This window comes from Terrapene carolina, unplaced genomic scaffold (genome assembly GCF_002925995.2).
Source record: "Terrapene carolina triunguis isolate 2854851 unplaced genomic scaffold, T_m_triunguis-2.0 Scaffold112, whole genome shotgun sequence".
In the NCBI taxonomy this organism is placed as follows: Eukaryota; Metazoa; Chordata; order Testudines; family Emydidae; genus Terrapene; species Terrapene triunguis.
Genome location: NW_020664463.1, coordinates 8,819,529 through 8,837,794, shown reverse-complemented (window position 1 = coordinate 8,837,794; position 18,266 = coordinate 8,819,529). Strand labels below are relative to the sequence as shown.

Below are 18,266 nucleotides of genomic sequence, written 5' to 3'. Positions count from 1 at the left end.
CCCACAGTATTTTACTCCTACATTCAGAGTGCTGCTGCTGCCAATGTCATTTTCCTAGCCCGTCACTTTGACCATATCACCCCTGTTTTTATATCCCTCCCTTGTATCTCCCTTCTCTTTGGTATCATACATAAACTACTTTGTCTTCACTTTCAAGTCCCTTCATAATCAATTCCCACCCTACCTATTGTTTCCCATTCGCTATCGCGCAGTCGATGCTAACCTCCGATCAGCCCAGGATGTCTGTCAGCCTCCACTGCCCAGCTTGTTAAATTTTCAAACAAGCACCTTTGTGCTTTCTCCCATGGGAGGCACTTCCCGTAAACATCCACAAAGCTACTTCATTCTCCACCTGCCAACCCCTCCTCAAATCTCTCCTTTGCCAAGATGCCTACAAAAGATGACATGGGTTAGACGGCTAGTATGCTGAGACCACAACCTATCATGGTGACTGGTATTGTCTCATTGTTTCCTTGTACTCCCCTGTCTATCTGTATCAATCTCTTGTTTTATACTTCAATGATAAGCTTCTTGGGGCAGGGACTGTCTTATTTTTTTTTTGTGTGTGTGTGTGTTTGTACAGTGCCTAGCACAATGTGCCCTGGTCTATGATTGGGGCCCCTGGGCATTATGGTAATACAAATTATTATTATTATTATTTATTATTAATTTTATTTATTTATTTATTAACTAATAAATATTACTCGTGTGTCCTCCTTCAACTAACCTAAAACTTGACCTCTTGTTTGGACAGGCTAAGATGTGAAAAGTGTGGTATTAATTCACTTCCCTGCCCTTTTAGTCCGTCTCCTCTTCCCATCTATCTCCCAAATTTTTTGATCTGTTTCATTTGTTATTAGCGAGCCGTGCATTGTCATGCAGAGCCAGGATCTTTTCAACTTGCTGGCTGAGAGGTCTGCTGAGCCAAACCCCACTTTTGTTAGAAATAATATAATCATATGAGAAGTACAGAATCTGGACAGGCCATAATGGCCTAAGCACATCCCTCTAGAATGAATATGGCCCATTATTTATTTTTTATTTCTGTGTGAATTTAGTGCTGGTAAAGGGTGCTGGGGTGAGAGTCCTGGAGAACCAAGAGCTTGATTCTCAGTTACCCTAAAGTCCCTTTACAGTGCTCTAGCAGCGTATAGATCCTTAAAGTGGGTATGAATTTAGTTTGACAATTTTAGGCCTTTTTGCACTTTGGAAAAGTAGCCTAAAGGAACGCCAGTGTAAATAAGAATCAGTCCCTAAAGCTTCTGTTTACCCATTGAACAGGCACATGTTGGGGATTCTGCCATGAGGCCCTTTCAGTGTGCCTTTACTCTGACCTGGAGACTTCTGATCCCCTCATCCAGTATCCATTCTCAGTCCATCATATAAACTAGCTCTGCCATTCTGATGAGGCTGTTTGATTTAAATCTGTTTAGCTGCTTGAAGCTGAAACCATGCGGCATGCCTTTATGAACAATTACCATCTGTGCAATGAAATTAGCGAGAGAGTAGTGCAGCACTTCGTACACTGTATAGAGACACATGGCCGACACGTGGAGTACCTGCGTTTTCTGCAGACAATTGTAAAAGCAGATGGCAAATATGTGAAGAAATGCCAGGATATGGTAATGACAGAGGTATGTTTACTGTTCATATTATATCTGTTTAACACACATACTAATATTCTGAGGTTGCTTTCCTCTGCTGTTAATGCCAGTGAAACATGCTGGCATTATATGTTTAGAATTTTAAATGTTACCACGAATAATGAATATTTTAGCATACATATTTTTGAGTTAAATCTAATTTAGAAAGGCCATCTGTATAAGTACTAGCCGTAAAATGCAAGAGCTACAGTGATGGTATATAGAGCTCTAGTTCTGGGACTTGCAACAGAGAAATATTTGAACTCCATACTCAGATCTTCATTCTCCTGTGCTGTATATCCCATCTACCCAGCAAAATTTACCATTTTGTGGCACTATATTCTAACAAAACGTGCTCCTGCTTACATAGATTCATCCAGACTTTGTTATAATCATTTTGTGGAACCGCATTACAATCCCGAAGGCCAGATTCTGATCTCAGTTCCATTGGTGTAATTCTGGAGCAACTCTGCTGAAGTCAGTGGAGTTACTGTGGATTTACCCAGAGTAATGGAGTTCAGAATTTGGCCTGGTAAATTTCACTGTGTAGACCAGCTCTCTTAGGGCCAAATCTTTATGCCATTGAAGACAGTAGGAAAACACCAATTTGAGTTCTCATGGGAGCACGATTTGATACACATAGGGGCGGACTAGGGTTTTGTGGGATCATGGGCCAGAGCAAGTGGGGGCCCTCCCTACCCCTTCCGCCTGCAGTCCCCCCTGCCCCTCCACGCTCCAGCTGGGGAGTGGGGTCAGGGCGCGGGGACTTGTCCCGCTTCGCCTGCCCGGCTCTCCTGCCAGGGAGCGGGGTTAGGGTGTGGGGGCTTGCCCGGCTCCATCCACCCAGCGCTTCACACACTTATTCATGAATCTAACTGTAATTATGTGAACTTCATTAACTTCAATGAGACCACTCATGTGAGTAAAATTAAATATGAGTTTAAGAGTTGGTAAGATTAGGGCCCAAGTATTATTTTCATTCCTTTGCAATTTTTTTTCCTCTTGGGAAAAGAAACTTAAGGAAGAAAACAGAGATGAGCTGTAGTCATGATCTAAGTAGAGTTGAGATGTACAGAAAATTCTCTTTACAGCAATAAAGAAGAAAAACTTCTAATTAAGAAAATAAAACTTCATCCTACATGGATAACCTTTAATGAACTCTATTTCAACTTTTTCAATTTGACTGAAGAGTTTTAACATGTAATATCAATTGCAAGCCTTTGATTTATGTAATTCAAACAATTCTTATGCATTAGCGCTTTTAGAGTTCCTTCCCTCCTACACTCAGTATCATATAGGTTTTGAGCTTCTCATCATACACAGTTTTTCTTTCTTTTTTTTCAATTTAAATATATTTTGTTAGTGATGAGAGATATTGCCATATTTCCTCTTCAGAATGATTGCATGATGAAAAGAACTTAGCTCTGACATTTGGATCACAATTCCTTCAGGAATTAGCAAGAAAGGAACCATTTTGAGGAGAGGGGTAAAAAGATGACCATTGTGATTTTAGGCAAATGCCTTATCTTCCTATGCTTCAGTCGCCCCATCTGTAAACTGGATGTAATGATACTTACCTAGCTCAAAGACTCCTGAGAGGCTACTGTTAGGGAAGTGCGTTGAGGTTCTTGGATGAAAAGTTGCCATATCAGCACAAACATTATTACAAAAAAAGAAAACAGGACTTATTTGGGGCCCTTTGACCCAATCAATGGAACAAGAGAACTTTCTAGTATGTCTTTGTTCCAGAATGATGTACATTACAGAATGTCAACAGTTAATCCAGAACTGATCATCCTTGTTGATATTTACCTAGACTGCTTAGTTGTGACTTACTCATATGGGACAAAATGCTGCAGCATTTTCTCAGTCACAACTGTGAGTGGGAATTTTTCTGACCTTATGCTGGAGGCTTCTTAGAGTTTCTTTAGCGAGGACATTCAAATGTATAATTTTATGCTTGGATCGATGTTTGGTTCCCTTTCCAGATCACCTTTAAACTGGAGGGGAAATAGTTGGGTGGGTAACTTGGAAAATAAGGTACTTTTCTGCTTCCATTACTTTTATGATGATCATTTTGTTCCACTTGCACTATACTTGCTCATGCAGCACCCTCTGTTTTCTGTGTGTTGTTCATGTCTTCACATTGAAAGTTCCCTCACGGTCATGACACAAGTAGCTCTGTATTCCATTGCCTTATCCAACATCTTGCTTCATGCATTTAATAAATTAATCTCATTTTTCAGCAACTGATCATTCTGTACACAGTGTAGGGGATATACGGCATTCAAGGCACATTTTAGCAAGTGACTCTGGGCCAGGTTTTGTCTAGCTCTTAAATGGGGCAGCATGCAAGGAATCTGTAAATGGCTTATGTAAGGGACAGATACTAGACTTGGTTGACATATGGAAAAATATTCCCGTGAAAAATTTCAAAGTTGCTTCCCTCTTGCAGGATTTGATATGGAACAATTTCTTAATTATTTTGTGAATTTTTTTTAAAAAGGTCAAAATTTCACATTTTTGAATTTTTATTCCCCCCATTTCTCCCTTCTTTTTCATTTTTGTCACTTAGAACAATAAAATAAATGATGTTTGGGTTATTACTTTCCCCCCAACTTTATCAGTTTTGGAAAACTTAAGATGTGGCAAAAGGGGGTGGGGAGAAAAAAAATGAGTGGGGAAAAAACCCTAGATGACACTAATTCTGTTGCATTCAATGGTTAAAGGAGAAAAAATAAAATTCAGAAAATTCTGAACTTCAAAATTTCATTAAATTTTCCAGTTTTTCATCAAAACTTGAAAATTTCAAAAGTTATTTTTTTTTTTTTAAGTTTTCTCTTTCCAAAGAGCCTATTTTTCATCCCTGCCATGTGCAAAAAATGTCAAATGAAAAATTTCAGGCAGCTCTACCAGGTACAGTTGCCACCCTTGCACTTGGGGATGCATAAGACCTGCCTGGCCCCCCCCCCCGCATCTCCCCAAAGGGTGTATTATGCCCCAGAGGGGATGGGGAAAATGCAGGGCTATGGCCATGTATGCACTCTATGCCAGCTGGCTAAGTAGCACTGGCACAGTAGAGGGAGTAAGCTGCAAGCCCCCAAGGGATGTACAGCAGATATATTGAGTGCACTGGGAGAGCTCAGAGAAGAACTCTGTCTACTTGGAACAAAACTTTTCCCTGAGATCCACCAGGATTTTGCTGCACCATATGTACCCTGACTCTGGGATGTGTCTACCTGGCATGTCTGAGCCTTCCAGGATGAATGAGTTACTCCTATTACTCACATCTCAGATATCTATAGCTGCAGCCTTTTTTTTCCTTTTAAAAGGAATCACTGGCCTTACATTAACAATACTAGGATACAGATGGTCTCTAGTACATAGAGAAGAGAAGGATAATTATGTGTTTAAGGCACTGGCCTGAGACACAGAAGACCCGGATTCAGTTCTTGTATTTGCCACCGACTTGCTGTGTGAGCTTTGGCATGCCATTTAATCTGTGCCTCAGTTCCCCATCTATGAAATGGGGATGATAATACTTCCCAACCTCACATCAGTGTTGAGGTTACATTAACGTTTAAGTGACGCTTAGGTGCTCTGATGGGAGCGGTATACATACTTAGATAAATGTAGACATAGAATCTGGAGTAACTCTGTTGAATTTCACTCTGAAGGAACTGACTTCAGTGGAGTTATTCCAGATGTATGCAACTGAGATAATGTACGCTCAGTTAGCCAAATTCTATTTTTCCTAGTGCTCTGTATATAATCAGATAGAAATTTTGCACATTGCGAGACAAAACGAATCATTTGAAAGTGAACACAATGTGGGGTACTTGAGCAGTTGGGCAGACTTTCATACTATCATTTCAGCTGATCAATGGAGGTGAAGATGTGTTGATATTTTACAATGATAGAGCATCATTTCCAGTCCTCCTACAAATGATGTGCTCAGAGCGAGACCGAGCAGATGAGAGTGGACCCTTAGCCTACCACGTCACGCTTGTGGAACTGCTAGCAGCATGTACCGAAGGAAAGAATGTATATACGGAGATCAAGTGCAATTCGCTCCTGCCACTGGATGACATAGTGAGAGTGGTAAACCATGATGATTGCATACCAGAGGTAAGCCTGACGAGACAATGCAGCAACTGAAGAATTATTATAAATAGAAAAACATTTGCAGAGCTTCTAAAAAACAAATAGGTTGAATATGTGTCCAGAAAGCAGTCTCACCTGGTCACCTATGCTGTTTGTTAAGCTGCACAAATGAGAGAGTAAATCAGAACATTTTCCAGAAGTAAACTGTTACATGAAACAATACGATGATGGTTGAGTTTGCCATGCTAAAATATCCCCACTGCATGAGTTGGGAGGTATGAGGTGAAGTCCTGTCCCTGTTGAAGTCAATGGGAGTTTTGCCTTGGTGGGGCCAGGATTTCATCCAGGGTGTCAAGTGCCCTTATTCATAGCAACTACAGGCTCAGTCCTGTAAACACTACCAAGCATAGTTCAACACTACTGTGAACTAAACTGTAAACCATGTATACAATAGAAACCACTTCAAGCCAGGGGGTGCGGCAGCACCCCTAGTTCCAGCACCCGTGTTTCATAATTCAGCAGGAGCTGGCTCAGACTCTACACTTTGGTTGATAAAGTCAGCGGGACTTTGCACAGCAATTGGCCCATGAGTTATCAGTTGGGGACTGGGGATCTCTGATCTTTTTACAGGATCAGGTAATTTGACAATAAAGAAGCACATCATACTTTGTGGTCATCCCTATCACAATAAGATATTTTCTTGGTTGAAAATATGTAGATTTATTTAAATTGCTGCCATTAGTTTAGGGGGGGAAAAAAAGCTTTTCTGTTTACTGCATTAAATTTATTGTCTATTATCCCTACTTTGGACTGTCGAAAATGATTTAAAAAAATATTATATGTATGTTACATCCAAAGTACACCGCTACCTCGATATAACGTGACCCGATATAACACGAATTCGGATATAACATGGTAAAGCAGTGCTCCGGGGGGAGGAGGGGGGACAGGGCTGCGCACTCCGGTGGACCAAAGCAAGTTCAATATAACGCGGTTTCACCTATAACGCGGTAAGATTTTTTGGCCCCCGAGGACAGCGTTATATCGAGGTAGAGGTGTATGTTAAAAGAACATTAAGATTACAAAGCCAAGCATTCAAAAGCTAGAAAATGCCAGAACTAAGGCTGCCTGTGCAACTTTAATTTGGCCCTCTTGTGTGTTACGGATTATGACACAGTTTTCACATGATCACATACTATTTTTTCCACAAGACCCCTGTCTCATTCAGGGAACAGGATGGACAGTGCTCATTTAATGAGCAGCTCTTCCATATTTTGTTTTGTCCTCATTATTTAGTATGTGGCTCTAGGCCTTATTTACTGCATTAACATTCTTTTAATCTAGGTTTTTTTGTATATAATACATATATGTTCATTCACCTCCTGCATATATGAAAGGGCCATTTCTCTATCCTTATTCTCCTTAACGTGGCTGTTACCTTCAACATGGTCACGCTGTCATTTTTTGTCTGGACTTGGCTTCCATGCCTCTGCTTCTCCCTCTTCTCTCTTTGCTGATGGTCTCTTCTTCATTTCCTTTAATGGCTCCTTATCCTTCCCTCTTTCTCTTCTGATGGTCCCTCATGGTTCTTTACTCCATCCCCTACTCTTCCCTCTTGGCAACCACCCTGTTGATGTACCCCAACTTAGCCCTGTCTGTCCAGTCTTACATTTCGAGTAGCCTTTCTGTCAGGCACTGTAGATCTCAAACTCAAGCCCACGGGGCTGCTGAGCGGGAGCTGCACCACCACACTGCACAGGCTGAGGAGGGAACTGCTGCTAATACCCCACCACCGGAAGCTGACTCAGTAGGGTCAGATGACTAACAGCAGAATGTTGATTGGACCCCGCTGGGTATAAAGCTTCCTCTTCCTGTCCCATCCCTTGTCTGAGCAACTAGACACTAAGCCTGTTGCTTCCCAGACCTCTGAGACCAAGTCCCAAGCCTTGTTCCTGCTTCCTCACTCTGGCTTTGATCCTTGGCATTATCCCAACCTGGACATTACTCCTGGCTCAGACCACTAGGTCAGATCACCCATGTTAGGGGCCCTGACAGCTTGCTCAGACCAACCTCAGTCTCCTCCGAGACTTATCATTGAATCCCTGGACTGAGTATGGACATCGCAGGGGTTCTCGCCTTGCCATCGCTCCAGGGCCCTGAGAGTCCACAGGAGTAGATTGTTGCCCTCCAAGCAGAAAACCAGAAATTGAGGGACAAAGTACAACAGCTGCAGATGGGAAATTGTTCCTTGCAGGAGCAAGTTACAGCACTCGTGTTGAATTTTTGGGGTTCAGCCTGTCAGTGGATGAACCCTCAGGAAGTATCTGTAGTTCAGGATTGGGCCAAATCCTGGAGCATCCAAAACATCCAAAGGTTCATGGGGTTTGCCAACTTTTACAGGAGGTTTATTCCAAACTTTTCAAAGGTCATCGCCCCTGTAACTGGCATCCTCTGTAAACCTGCAAGTTTTCACTGGGCCCAGAGACCCGCCAGGCCTTCAAATGCCTGAAGATAACTTTCACATCTGCCGGATTTCCAGTTGCCATCTCAGATTCCTTCTCTCCAAACTGGGCTTATCTTTCCTCCTAACACATTTCTTCTCCCTCTCTTTGCAATTCTACTATTCGTTCTGTCTCTTAGGCCTGCAGCCTTTGTCTAATCTTTACTCTCCTCTGAATCCTCTTGTTCCTGCTCCCAGTCCAGTCTCTTTTGAGATCCTGTAAGTTCTTCCTTTTTAACATCACCTAATCTACCCCTTTTCTCTTTGTCCCCCCCATCATTCTCAGGTCCTCTTTTCTTTATCACTGTAACCTCCTGTTTGGCTATTCGGCACATCAACTGGCACATTTCAGTCAGTCCAAAATGCTACTGCTGACATCATTTGCCCTTTACTCTTCTTCAAATTCTGCATTGGCTTCCTGTCTTTCTGCATCTCGTTTGTGCTTCTGTTCCTCACCTGCAAGATTGTATGTAATTTTGCCTCCAAAGACATTTCTGCTGTCCTTTCCACCTACTTCCTTTCTTGTTTCTGTTACTCTTCCCAGTCTTCTCACCTTATTGCTCTTCATCTGTTCCTCTGGCAATCACCCTTTCTTCTTCAGCTCTCCCCCTTGAGACATCAGCAGTCCCTCCTATCTTCTCTTTATTAATAATCCCAACATCCTCCCTTGTCTAAACTGGTGTCTGTTACCTTGTCCTATTTGTCCTGGCTTAGACTGTAGGCTTTTGGGAGATTGTCGTAATCTCTCTGCAAAATGCCTTGCAAATAAATGGCATTATATCATAACTTAATATATTGAGTGAGTTGTACAGAAAGACGAGCATATATCCTGTGTTATTGTGAGCAGTGAACCACTTTGTTAAATTCCAAACGCTGTAGTCCTGTTACTATGTTGCATGCAGATTGTGAGCATTAGAGGAGTTGAAAAGAGAAAGCAGGGAAGGTGGCATGGCTGTATGCAAATAGCAGACTGAACTTTCTGTGAAATGGCCTTACAAAGTTTCCTTCTCTGCACATTCCAAAGACTCTCTAAATACAAGAGACCCTAGAGCATTAATCTGCCTAAATTTTGAATCCCCATTTAGTGTTACAGGATGATCTGGTAGAGACACCTATTAAGGCTGCCCAACACTTTTGCCATTAATAATTCCCATTTTCAGTTCCTTGTATCTTTGCCAAATTTGCCATAAGAATTGACATTTTCCATCTTTGTGCTCTACCTCAAGCTGCAATTATTTTGGTAGTTTCCACAAAAGTGGCTGAAACGCCCAAGGGAAAATAGATGGTTTTGCCGATGTTAAATTTTTCCAACCGTTTCTTTGAAGTGCTCTGGTGCCGCCAGGATTTGGATCAGGAGTTTGAATTTAACAAGCAATGATCCTGTCATCAGAAATACGCCTTTTGTTGTCCCCATGAAAATACACCCAGATTTGGCAGTCAGAAGCCTCTGAAAATTGCTAATGCTCAGTAGAGATTTTAGTGGCAAACCTCTAACATTTCATCTGCATTGAGAATGCTCCAGCTCTGCAAATCTCCCTAACATGCCAGGTGCATGAGCATGTTCCAGACACAGAGCTAGAGTTCCAGTTGGCAGGATTATGCAGCAGTAACAGCTACAGCTGCCACCCTCTGCTTGGGCCTAGGTGAGATGTACTATGGACCAGGAGGAGACTGAGTTAGTCTTATTTCTTCTCCTGACTGGTATTAATAATTATATGTACCTTACACTCCCTCTTCGGGGGGCAGGCAGGTATCCTTCCTCCGTTTTACAGCTGAGGTAACTGCGAGGTTGCACAAGGACACTTCTAGCAAAGCTGGGTATAGAACCTGGGACCATATTCAGTACTGCCTCCCCTAAACGATATAGCATAGAGCGTGCAGCAGGACTTTAAGTTATTTTTGTGCATCCTAGATTCTGGGCTGCTTAAGGGACCAGCCAAGACACCAGTATAAACTAGAGCGGGTAGCAGCCCTAACTTAGAGCAGTGTTACCTAGTTGCTTATGGGCTTCTCATAGCCCAGAATTGCTGAAACGCCCTGTGGTCTGGCCACTCCATTGCTTCCCCCAACATTGGGCTCTATGAGGTAGATGAAATTCAATGCCGATAAATGCAAAGTAATGCACGCTGGAAAACATAATCCCAACTATACATACAAAACAATGGGGTCTAAATTAGCTGTTGCCACTCAAGAAAGAGATCTTGAAGTCATCATGGATCGTGCTCTGAAAACATCCACTCAATGTACAGCAGCAATCAAAAAAGCTAACAATGTTAGGAACCATTAGGAAAGGATAGATGATAAGACAGTAAATATCATAATGCCACTATATAAATCCATGGTGAGCCCACACCTTGAATACTGTATGCAGTCCTGGTTGCCCCATTTAAAAAAAGATACATTAGAAATGGAAAAGGTACAGAGATGAGCAACAAAAATGATTAATAGAACAGCTTCCATGTGAGGAGAGATTAAAAAGACTGGGACTATTCAGCTTGGAAAAGAGACAACTAAGGGGGGATATGGTACAGGTCTATAACATCACGATGGTGTGGAGAAAGTGAATATGGAAGTATTATTTACCCCTTCACGTAACACAATAACCAGGGGTCACTCAATGAAATGAATAGCAGGTTTAAAACAAACAAAAGGAAGTACTTCTTCACACAACACAGTCAACCTGTGGAACTCGTTGCCAGGGGATGTTGTGGAGGCCAAAAGTAAAACTGGTTCAAAAAGGAATTAGATAAGTTTATGGAGGACAGGTCCATCAATGGCTATTAGCCAAGATGATCAGGGATGTAATCCCATGCTCTGGGTGTTCCGAAGCCTCTGACTGCCAGATGCTGGGACTGGATGACAGGTAGGGTGACTAGATGTCCCGATTTTATAGGGACAGTCCCGATATTTGGGGTTTTATCTTGTGTATAGGTGCCTATTTCCCCCCCTCACCCCCCCCACCCCCGGCCTGATTTTTCACACTTGCTGTCTGGTCACCTTTAACCCCTTTTCTGCCAGTGAGGGGCAGCTGCCCCATCACAGAACTCTCCAGGGAACAACTCTGCCCTTCATTTTAAAGCACTAGATTAGGATGCAGGAAATTCTGAGTTGTATTCCTAGCTCTGCTACAGACTTCATACGTGATATCGGGCAAGTGTGTCATAATGCATATGCAAAAGGAAGTCAAATTACAGTTGCATTCAAACATTTTACACGCTGATGGCTTTCATTGTCACATTTTCATGAGGTTTTTTATATTTGCTGCTCTTACAGGTGAAGATTGCATATGTGAACTTTGTTAATCACTGTTATGTGGACACTGAGGTGGAAATGAAGGAAATCTATGCTAGTAACCACATTTGGAAATTATTTGAGAACTTCCTTGTTGATATGGCAAGGGTAAGTTTTATGATGCGTTGCATATTACAGTTTGCACATTTAAGATAGCTGAATGGGCAATAACTTTTCTGCTTGAACTTCATATGTTCTATTAACCATATTTTCAAATGGATGAGACAGTGAAATGAAGGAAATCTTCTTTAATGGTGCATAATTTCGATTACAGTTTTCTTATAATTATTTAACCTGTTTTATCTCAAGCACTGCCATCCTTTTAACAAGGCACATCAGAACCCTGGAGATCTTTTTCATTTTTTTAAGATAAAGGTATAAACTGGATTTGGCTGGATTGTGGGTGTGAGAGACTCCGTGTATATCAGCAAGATCAATTTCATAATTACTGTGGGTCTAGGAGCCTTTATTACACATCGTTATACGGGTCATTAAAAATGCAATTGTCCTTGGTGCTCCTGTGCTCTCTTAGGATGGTAGGGCTCACAGGGCAAGAGACTATATCCTTGGTTGGTCACCTCAGCTAGCTGATTTATCCTATTGCCATCCCTGTCTGGCCTTTTTCATGTGCGGCTTCTTGAGAAAAGTGTCAAGTATAGTTCCACACCTTTTCAAGCTCCTAGCTCTTACTGCCTAAAAGAGTCTATGGCATCAGGCTATGTGACACTGTCAGTTCGTACTCTAAGCATTATGTGAAAGCCTAGGTTTGGAGCCTAAAGGCGTTTCCTGGGCTATGTCTATACTACGGACCTCACAGCAGCACTGCTGTAGCACTACAGCTGTGCCGCTGTAAGGTCTCCTGTGTAGCCACTCTGTGCCGGCGGGAGAGAGCTCTTCTGTTGGCATAATTAAGCCACCGCCGCTCATTGGGGGTGAATCTATGGTGGCAGGAAAGTGTGTACCGCTGACACAACGCTGTCCACACTGGCACTTTTGTCGGTGAAATGTACGTCAGTCGGGGTGGTTTTTTTCACACCCCTGACTGACAAAATTTTACTGACAAAAGCGCTAGTGTAGACATAGCCTTGGTGTCATCGTAGTTGCCATTTAAGTACATTAAGAATGGTCATAACTGATGGTCTCTGCTTACAAGAGGCCTAGGAGGTAGAATAACAGGTGTTTTTGCAAGTTTAGGAAGATTACAATGCACTAGCAGAGACATGGGGAAGCTTGTGTAACCCAGTGGTTTAGTGTGTGTTACGTGCCCCCTTTCTAGAGATTGAGCCGCATAAGTATAAGAGCCTACAACTAATGCTAATGGAGTTACTCCTTTAGTTTAAGTGGTAGAGGTCCATGCTTTTAATGCTGAAGGCCCTGGATTCAATCCCTGATGCAGAACAACTGTTTGGAGGTGAGAGCTGTTCTGCTTTTACAGCACACCTCTAAACTGGGTGCCTGGCTTTGTCCCTTACATTTTATGGCACTAAATTCTCACTCCTTGTGTTTTCTTTAGTTTAAATTAAAAAAAAGAGGTGAAAGAACCGCAATTGAATTCTGCAGTGGGCTTTCACACCAAAGTAATAGTGCCTCATGAAATAGTTTCTTTGAAACCTATCAGCAGAAAATAGCACACTCCTGTAGTTAGCACGATTTATAGCCTAGAGAAGAATAAGTTCAGATATTTGTGCAGTACAATAGGTGCTCGAGTCTCTTCACCTCTCTGTGAAGCAGACAAATAGATTTTTATTTATTTATTTTTTTGCTAAGTGTTTCAGGGAACAGGATAATGTGACCATGTCTGTGTGCTTCTCTCTTTTGGAGAAGGCCATCAGTAATGAGACCTCTGCAAACCCTACACAGCTGCTGTCTGTCTTGTTTCTGTAGCTGTTCCTACAGTGAGGCCCCTTCTGGGCAATCCAGGCTCAGTTGAGAATGAAGATCAGAAACTTCGTTGGAGGGGATTCTGGGCTTTAACCTCTCTGACTTACAGCCAGCAGCATTTTCTTCTGTTTAATCCCTTTCCCACAGAGGGGTTGCTCTTATCTGACATGGTGCAATTCTGATCCTCCAGTAGCAGCATCCACAAACCTCTCTTTGCTTTAGCTCTGTAATAGGACCATTTTTATAGAAGCAGATGTATATAGGGAGGCACTTCTCTAAACATTCTGCTACTCCAACCCAGAGACTTTCCTGGGCAGAGACCACCCATCGCATTAAATTGTGCCAAGTGGTATAGAGGTACGACACGTGGCACTATCAAGCTCATTTGCACTTTGTCCTCTAATAAGAGAAATTAAACTCCAGATCTTCAGAGGGGAATAGTGAGTGTGTTGTTAATGCATGTGCTGCCTAGCCCACCAACCGTCCCTATATTCTTTTTTGTGTGTGCCCTCCCCCCCCCCCCCCCCCCCCAAAAAAGAATGGCAAAAGGGCACTTTTGTGTTGCTCTCCTGCAAAGCCCTCTGGGTAGCTGCCTAATTAGTTCCTTTCATTTCCTGGTTAGTAGCTCCTTTTCTTTTTCCCCATCAGCTAAAAGAGCATGTCAAAAATGCTGTCTTCTGTTCCAAGCTTCAGCCAAGCCCTCTGGGTAACCAGATTTTCTAGATTGTTGAGTGTATTTGCTGAGACCTGCTTTTCGGGGCTGAGGCAGTGTCCACATGTTGCAAATACATCAGCTTTATGTAGCCATCAGGACTGTTAGAAGGCTCTTGGCTTCATGAAAGGATATTATGGCAGCTCTCAAAATAGTTAGAAAGAAGAATCCTTTGATCCTCTATGTTCCCCTGAGCTAAAAGAGCTGCCATTGGGGGGAGGGAGGGAGGGAGGGAAACGCTTTTCTTTTAGCTGCTACAACTGCCTGTCAGTGGTGAGTCTGGGAACTAGGAGTCTGTGTTATTAGAGAGCGCTAAGGTGGAAGATGGCTAGTGGTATCCTCCGGCTGGATTTCTTTCTTTTTCCACTTGAGATGTTGACCAGTTTTGTTATCGGATTCAAGATCCAATAAAGGGTGGGAGATAATAAGGGGTGGATCATAGGATTGCCATTCTGTTATGGGACCTGTGATGGAAGAAGATGGACCCCTTCAATGGCTTTCCAGCAGTGCTTTTTTAGACAAGTGAGGGGGAAATCTTCAAAGCATTTTGCAATTTAGTTTTGGCAGTTGGTAAAATCGCCGTGCCAGCACCGTGCAGCTCCCTGTATTCCTGTTGGGATCCTGAACGTTGAGCCTTAGAGCTACTGGTTCCAGCAGAAATTGGCATGCAGCTTAGTTAAAAGCAGGAGCACATCCAGATGGATTTAGGTCTGTGATCTTTTCAAAAAGTGTTGATTAGTAACTGAACCTTCGTTTACCTCCACTAGAGCTGTGGGAAAAATGTCACACCTCTACTGACACTAGTGGGTTTATTATCTCAGTTTTATGCTATAGCTACTGTTGCTTTTCTGTCTACGTAACCATTCCTGTTCTTGCTGTTGGGGAAAAAACACTACACGAGCTCCATTCCTTGCTATTCTTATACATTACAATCAAGCAAGCCTTTTCCAGGGTCCTTCATGCCTCTGGGTCTTACCTTGCTCTCTGAAGACTCCCCTAACTGACTCATGCCTATAATGTGCCTTGTATTGTCCATTCATATGGTGTTCTACTCAAAATGTATTTGTATTACAGTAAATTGTTTTTTTTAAGTAGTGTTCCTATGGGTGCTCCACTGTAGCTGTTCTTGCATTCCTGTGCTGCTGATCAGAGAACTTTGATAGCAGTGTCCGTTCGGCCCGCACATGCATTGTCCCTCTCATTGTGCTCTGCCACGAGGCTAACCAGCATTGGGTGAGCAAATCCTCCACCGTTCCTTCTCAACCACTCCTGGCTAGAGACGGTGCTTTTAGATGTCCATTTATTGGATCATTAACCCACTAAATACTTGCTAATCACTCTTTTAATGTCTTGTGTTGCTATTACTTAGGGCTTGTCTATACTACCTGCCAGATTGTCGGGCAGCGATCGATCCAGCGGGGGGTCGATTTATCGCATCTAGTCTAGACGCGATAAATCGACCTACGAGCGCTCTTCTGTACTCCATCAGGCCGAGAGGCGCAGGCGGAGTCAACGGGGGAGCGTCGGCAGTCGACTCACTGTGGTGAGTAGATCTAAGTACGTCGACTTCAGCTACGTTATTCACTTAGCTGAAGTTGCGTAACTTAGATCGATTTCCCCCCCTGCCCCCCCCCACACACACACCCACCCACCCCAGTGTAGACCAGGCCTTAGTTTCCTTTGGGTTTCTTTTTCTTAACATTTATTTTTTTATTTTAATTTTTATTCACCCCCCCTCCCTTGTCCGGGGACCACCTCAGAACAGGGTATGCCCGGTTCACCGGGCTTTAAGAGGTGTCTCAAATTCAAAGAGGCCATCCCAGTGATGGATGGACACCCTCATTGTGTTTCTTGCCTTGGGGAAAACCACATTCCCTAGAAGTGTAGTTTCTACCAGCAGCTGAAACCGTGGTCCCAAAAGGACTGAGATCTGAGACTTAAACTCCTAATGGAAGCAACTCTCCAACCATCTTCAGACCTGCATCAAGATTCACCCAGGCAGCAAGAGTCTCTTCATCACAGCCCTCTACATCTAAGGGTAGTGAGCATACAAAGGCAACTATGAGCCACTCATGCAAGGCTTCTAAAAAGAGAGCTGTGAATCCCCAGAGCAAGCCCTGAACCAGCCGAAAAAGATCAGCAGCTCGTTTGGTATCATCAGCACTGACAGCACCGAAGCCATCCAAACATGGATGGAGCACATTGGGCTGCCTAAGGACCCAATGGGCATAGGCAATGAAACATTACCGGTTGGCCGAGACAAGGACAGAGATCTTGCTTTGGGGAAGACTCCATCGGTGTGGACAACAGCATTGGTACCATCAACGGTACTCTAAACACCCATTTAACCCAGACTACATCACCAACTCTATCGATATAGTTATCCCAGCACTGAGCACCCCTACTGGTTCTGGTACCTAGGCACCACAAGACTTCAGATACTCAAGAGACCTTACAATATCTGACATATCTGAGTCTCCTTTATTCGGTACCGGGGCTGCCTCGGACTCCAGATTCCCCTTCGGCATTATGCTGTGCACCCCTATTCTCCAGAGGGGAGTCAGACAGTGAGCAGGAGGAGGTGGATTCCCATCGCTCCCTCCATGCACCTTATAGTGCTCATTACCAATCTGGACCTCCTCAGCCATACCGTCAGTCTGATTCTCAGCTTCCCTGGTATGGACAACAATGGTTGCCACCATCCTAGTGGCCTTATTGGGATCCATGGCAGGCATGTAGACATCGTGCCTCCCGAAGTTTTAGCATGGCCCACTAGGAACCTATGAAGTGCCCTCAAGAGGTGATGGAGGAACAGGAGGCTGATATTGAGGAAGAAATTACACCTTAGACCAACATCTCATCTTCCTCACCAGATGAGGCAGTGATGCCCCCTCCATTGTCCTTAGCAGAAGGTTTTTTTAAACCTTTTCAAAACCTAGCTAAGAGGGTGGCTGACAACTCCAAAGCGCCAGCCTTCCATGAGGGATACTGCTCTGGAGTCACCTAGAGTGGACCACCCATTGGGATGCTACTTGAAGAAGAAGTTACTCACCTTGTGCAGTAATGATGGTTCTTCGAGATGTGTCCCCCTATGAGTGCTCCATGACCCACCCTCGTCCCCTGTACCTTGGAGTTCTTATAATGGATTCTGCAATAGAGAAGGAACTGAGGAGAGTTCGCTTGTGTTGTGGCAGAGCACAAGGGAGAAACCGCACATGTGCAGACTGAACGGATGCTGCTACCAAAGTTCTCTGATCAGTAGCAAAAGGATGCAAGCACATCTACAGTGGAGCACCCATAGGGGGACACATCTTGAAGAACCATTGTTACTGCACAAGGTGAACTGGCGCGAGAAATTGCAAGCCCGTTAGGGATAATTTTTAATGAATCTGTAAACTCGGGGGTGGTACTGTTGGACTGGAGAATAGCTAGTGTGGTTCCTATTTTCAAGAAGGGGAAAAAAAGTGACCCAGGTAACTACAGGCCTGTTAGTTTAACATCTGTAATATGCAAGGTCTTGGAAAAAATTTTGAAGGAGAAAGTAGTTAAGGACCTTGAGGTCAATGGCAATTGGGACAAATTACAACACGGTTTTACGAAAGGTAGATCGTGCCAAACCAACCTGATCTTCTTTGAGAAAGTAACAGATTTTTTAGATAAAGGAAATGCGGTGGATCTAATATACCTCGATTTCAGTAAAGCGTTTGATACGGTACCGCATGAGAAGTTATTGGTTAAATTGGAAAAGATGGGGATGGATATGAAAATCCAGAGGTGGATAAAGAACTGGTTAAAGGAGAGACTTCAGTGGGTCGTACTGAAAGGTGAACTGTCAGGTTGGAGGGAGGTTACAAGTGGAGTTCCTCAAGGTTCGGTTTTGGGTCCGATTTTATTTAATCTATTTATTACTGACCTCGGAACCGAATGTAGGAGTGGGCTGATAAAGTTTGCGGATGATACGAAGTTGGGAGGTATTGCCAATTCGGAGAAGGATCGGGATATCCTGCAGGGAGATTTGGATGACCTTGTAAACTGGAGTAATAGTAATAGGATGAAATTTAATAGTGAAAAGTGTAAGGTGATGCATTTAGGGATGACTAACAAGAATTTTAGTTATAAGCTGGGGACGCATCGG

At 43.2% G+C, this 18,266-nt stretch overlaps 1 protein-coding gene across 1 annotated transcript in view; it reads left to right on the top strand.

Moving 5' to 3' along the window:
* ITPR2 (inositol 1,4,5-trisphosphate receptor type 2) overlaps positions 1–18,266 on the top strand; it is a 346,451-nt gene that overhangs the window by 160,760 nt on the left and 167,425 nt on the right. The window contains exons 30-32 of the mRNA XM_026652241.2: positions 1,434–1,634; positions 5,520–5,771; positions 11,521–11,646. Coding sequence (XP_026508026.1) covers positions 1,434–1,634; positions 5,520–5,771; positions 11,521–11,646 — 579 coding nt within the window. The remainder of the gene's footprint in view (positions 1–1,433; positions 1,635–5,519; positions 5,772–11,520; positions 11,647–18,266) is intronic.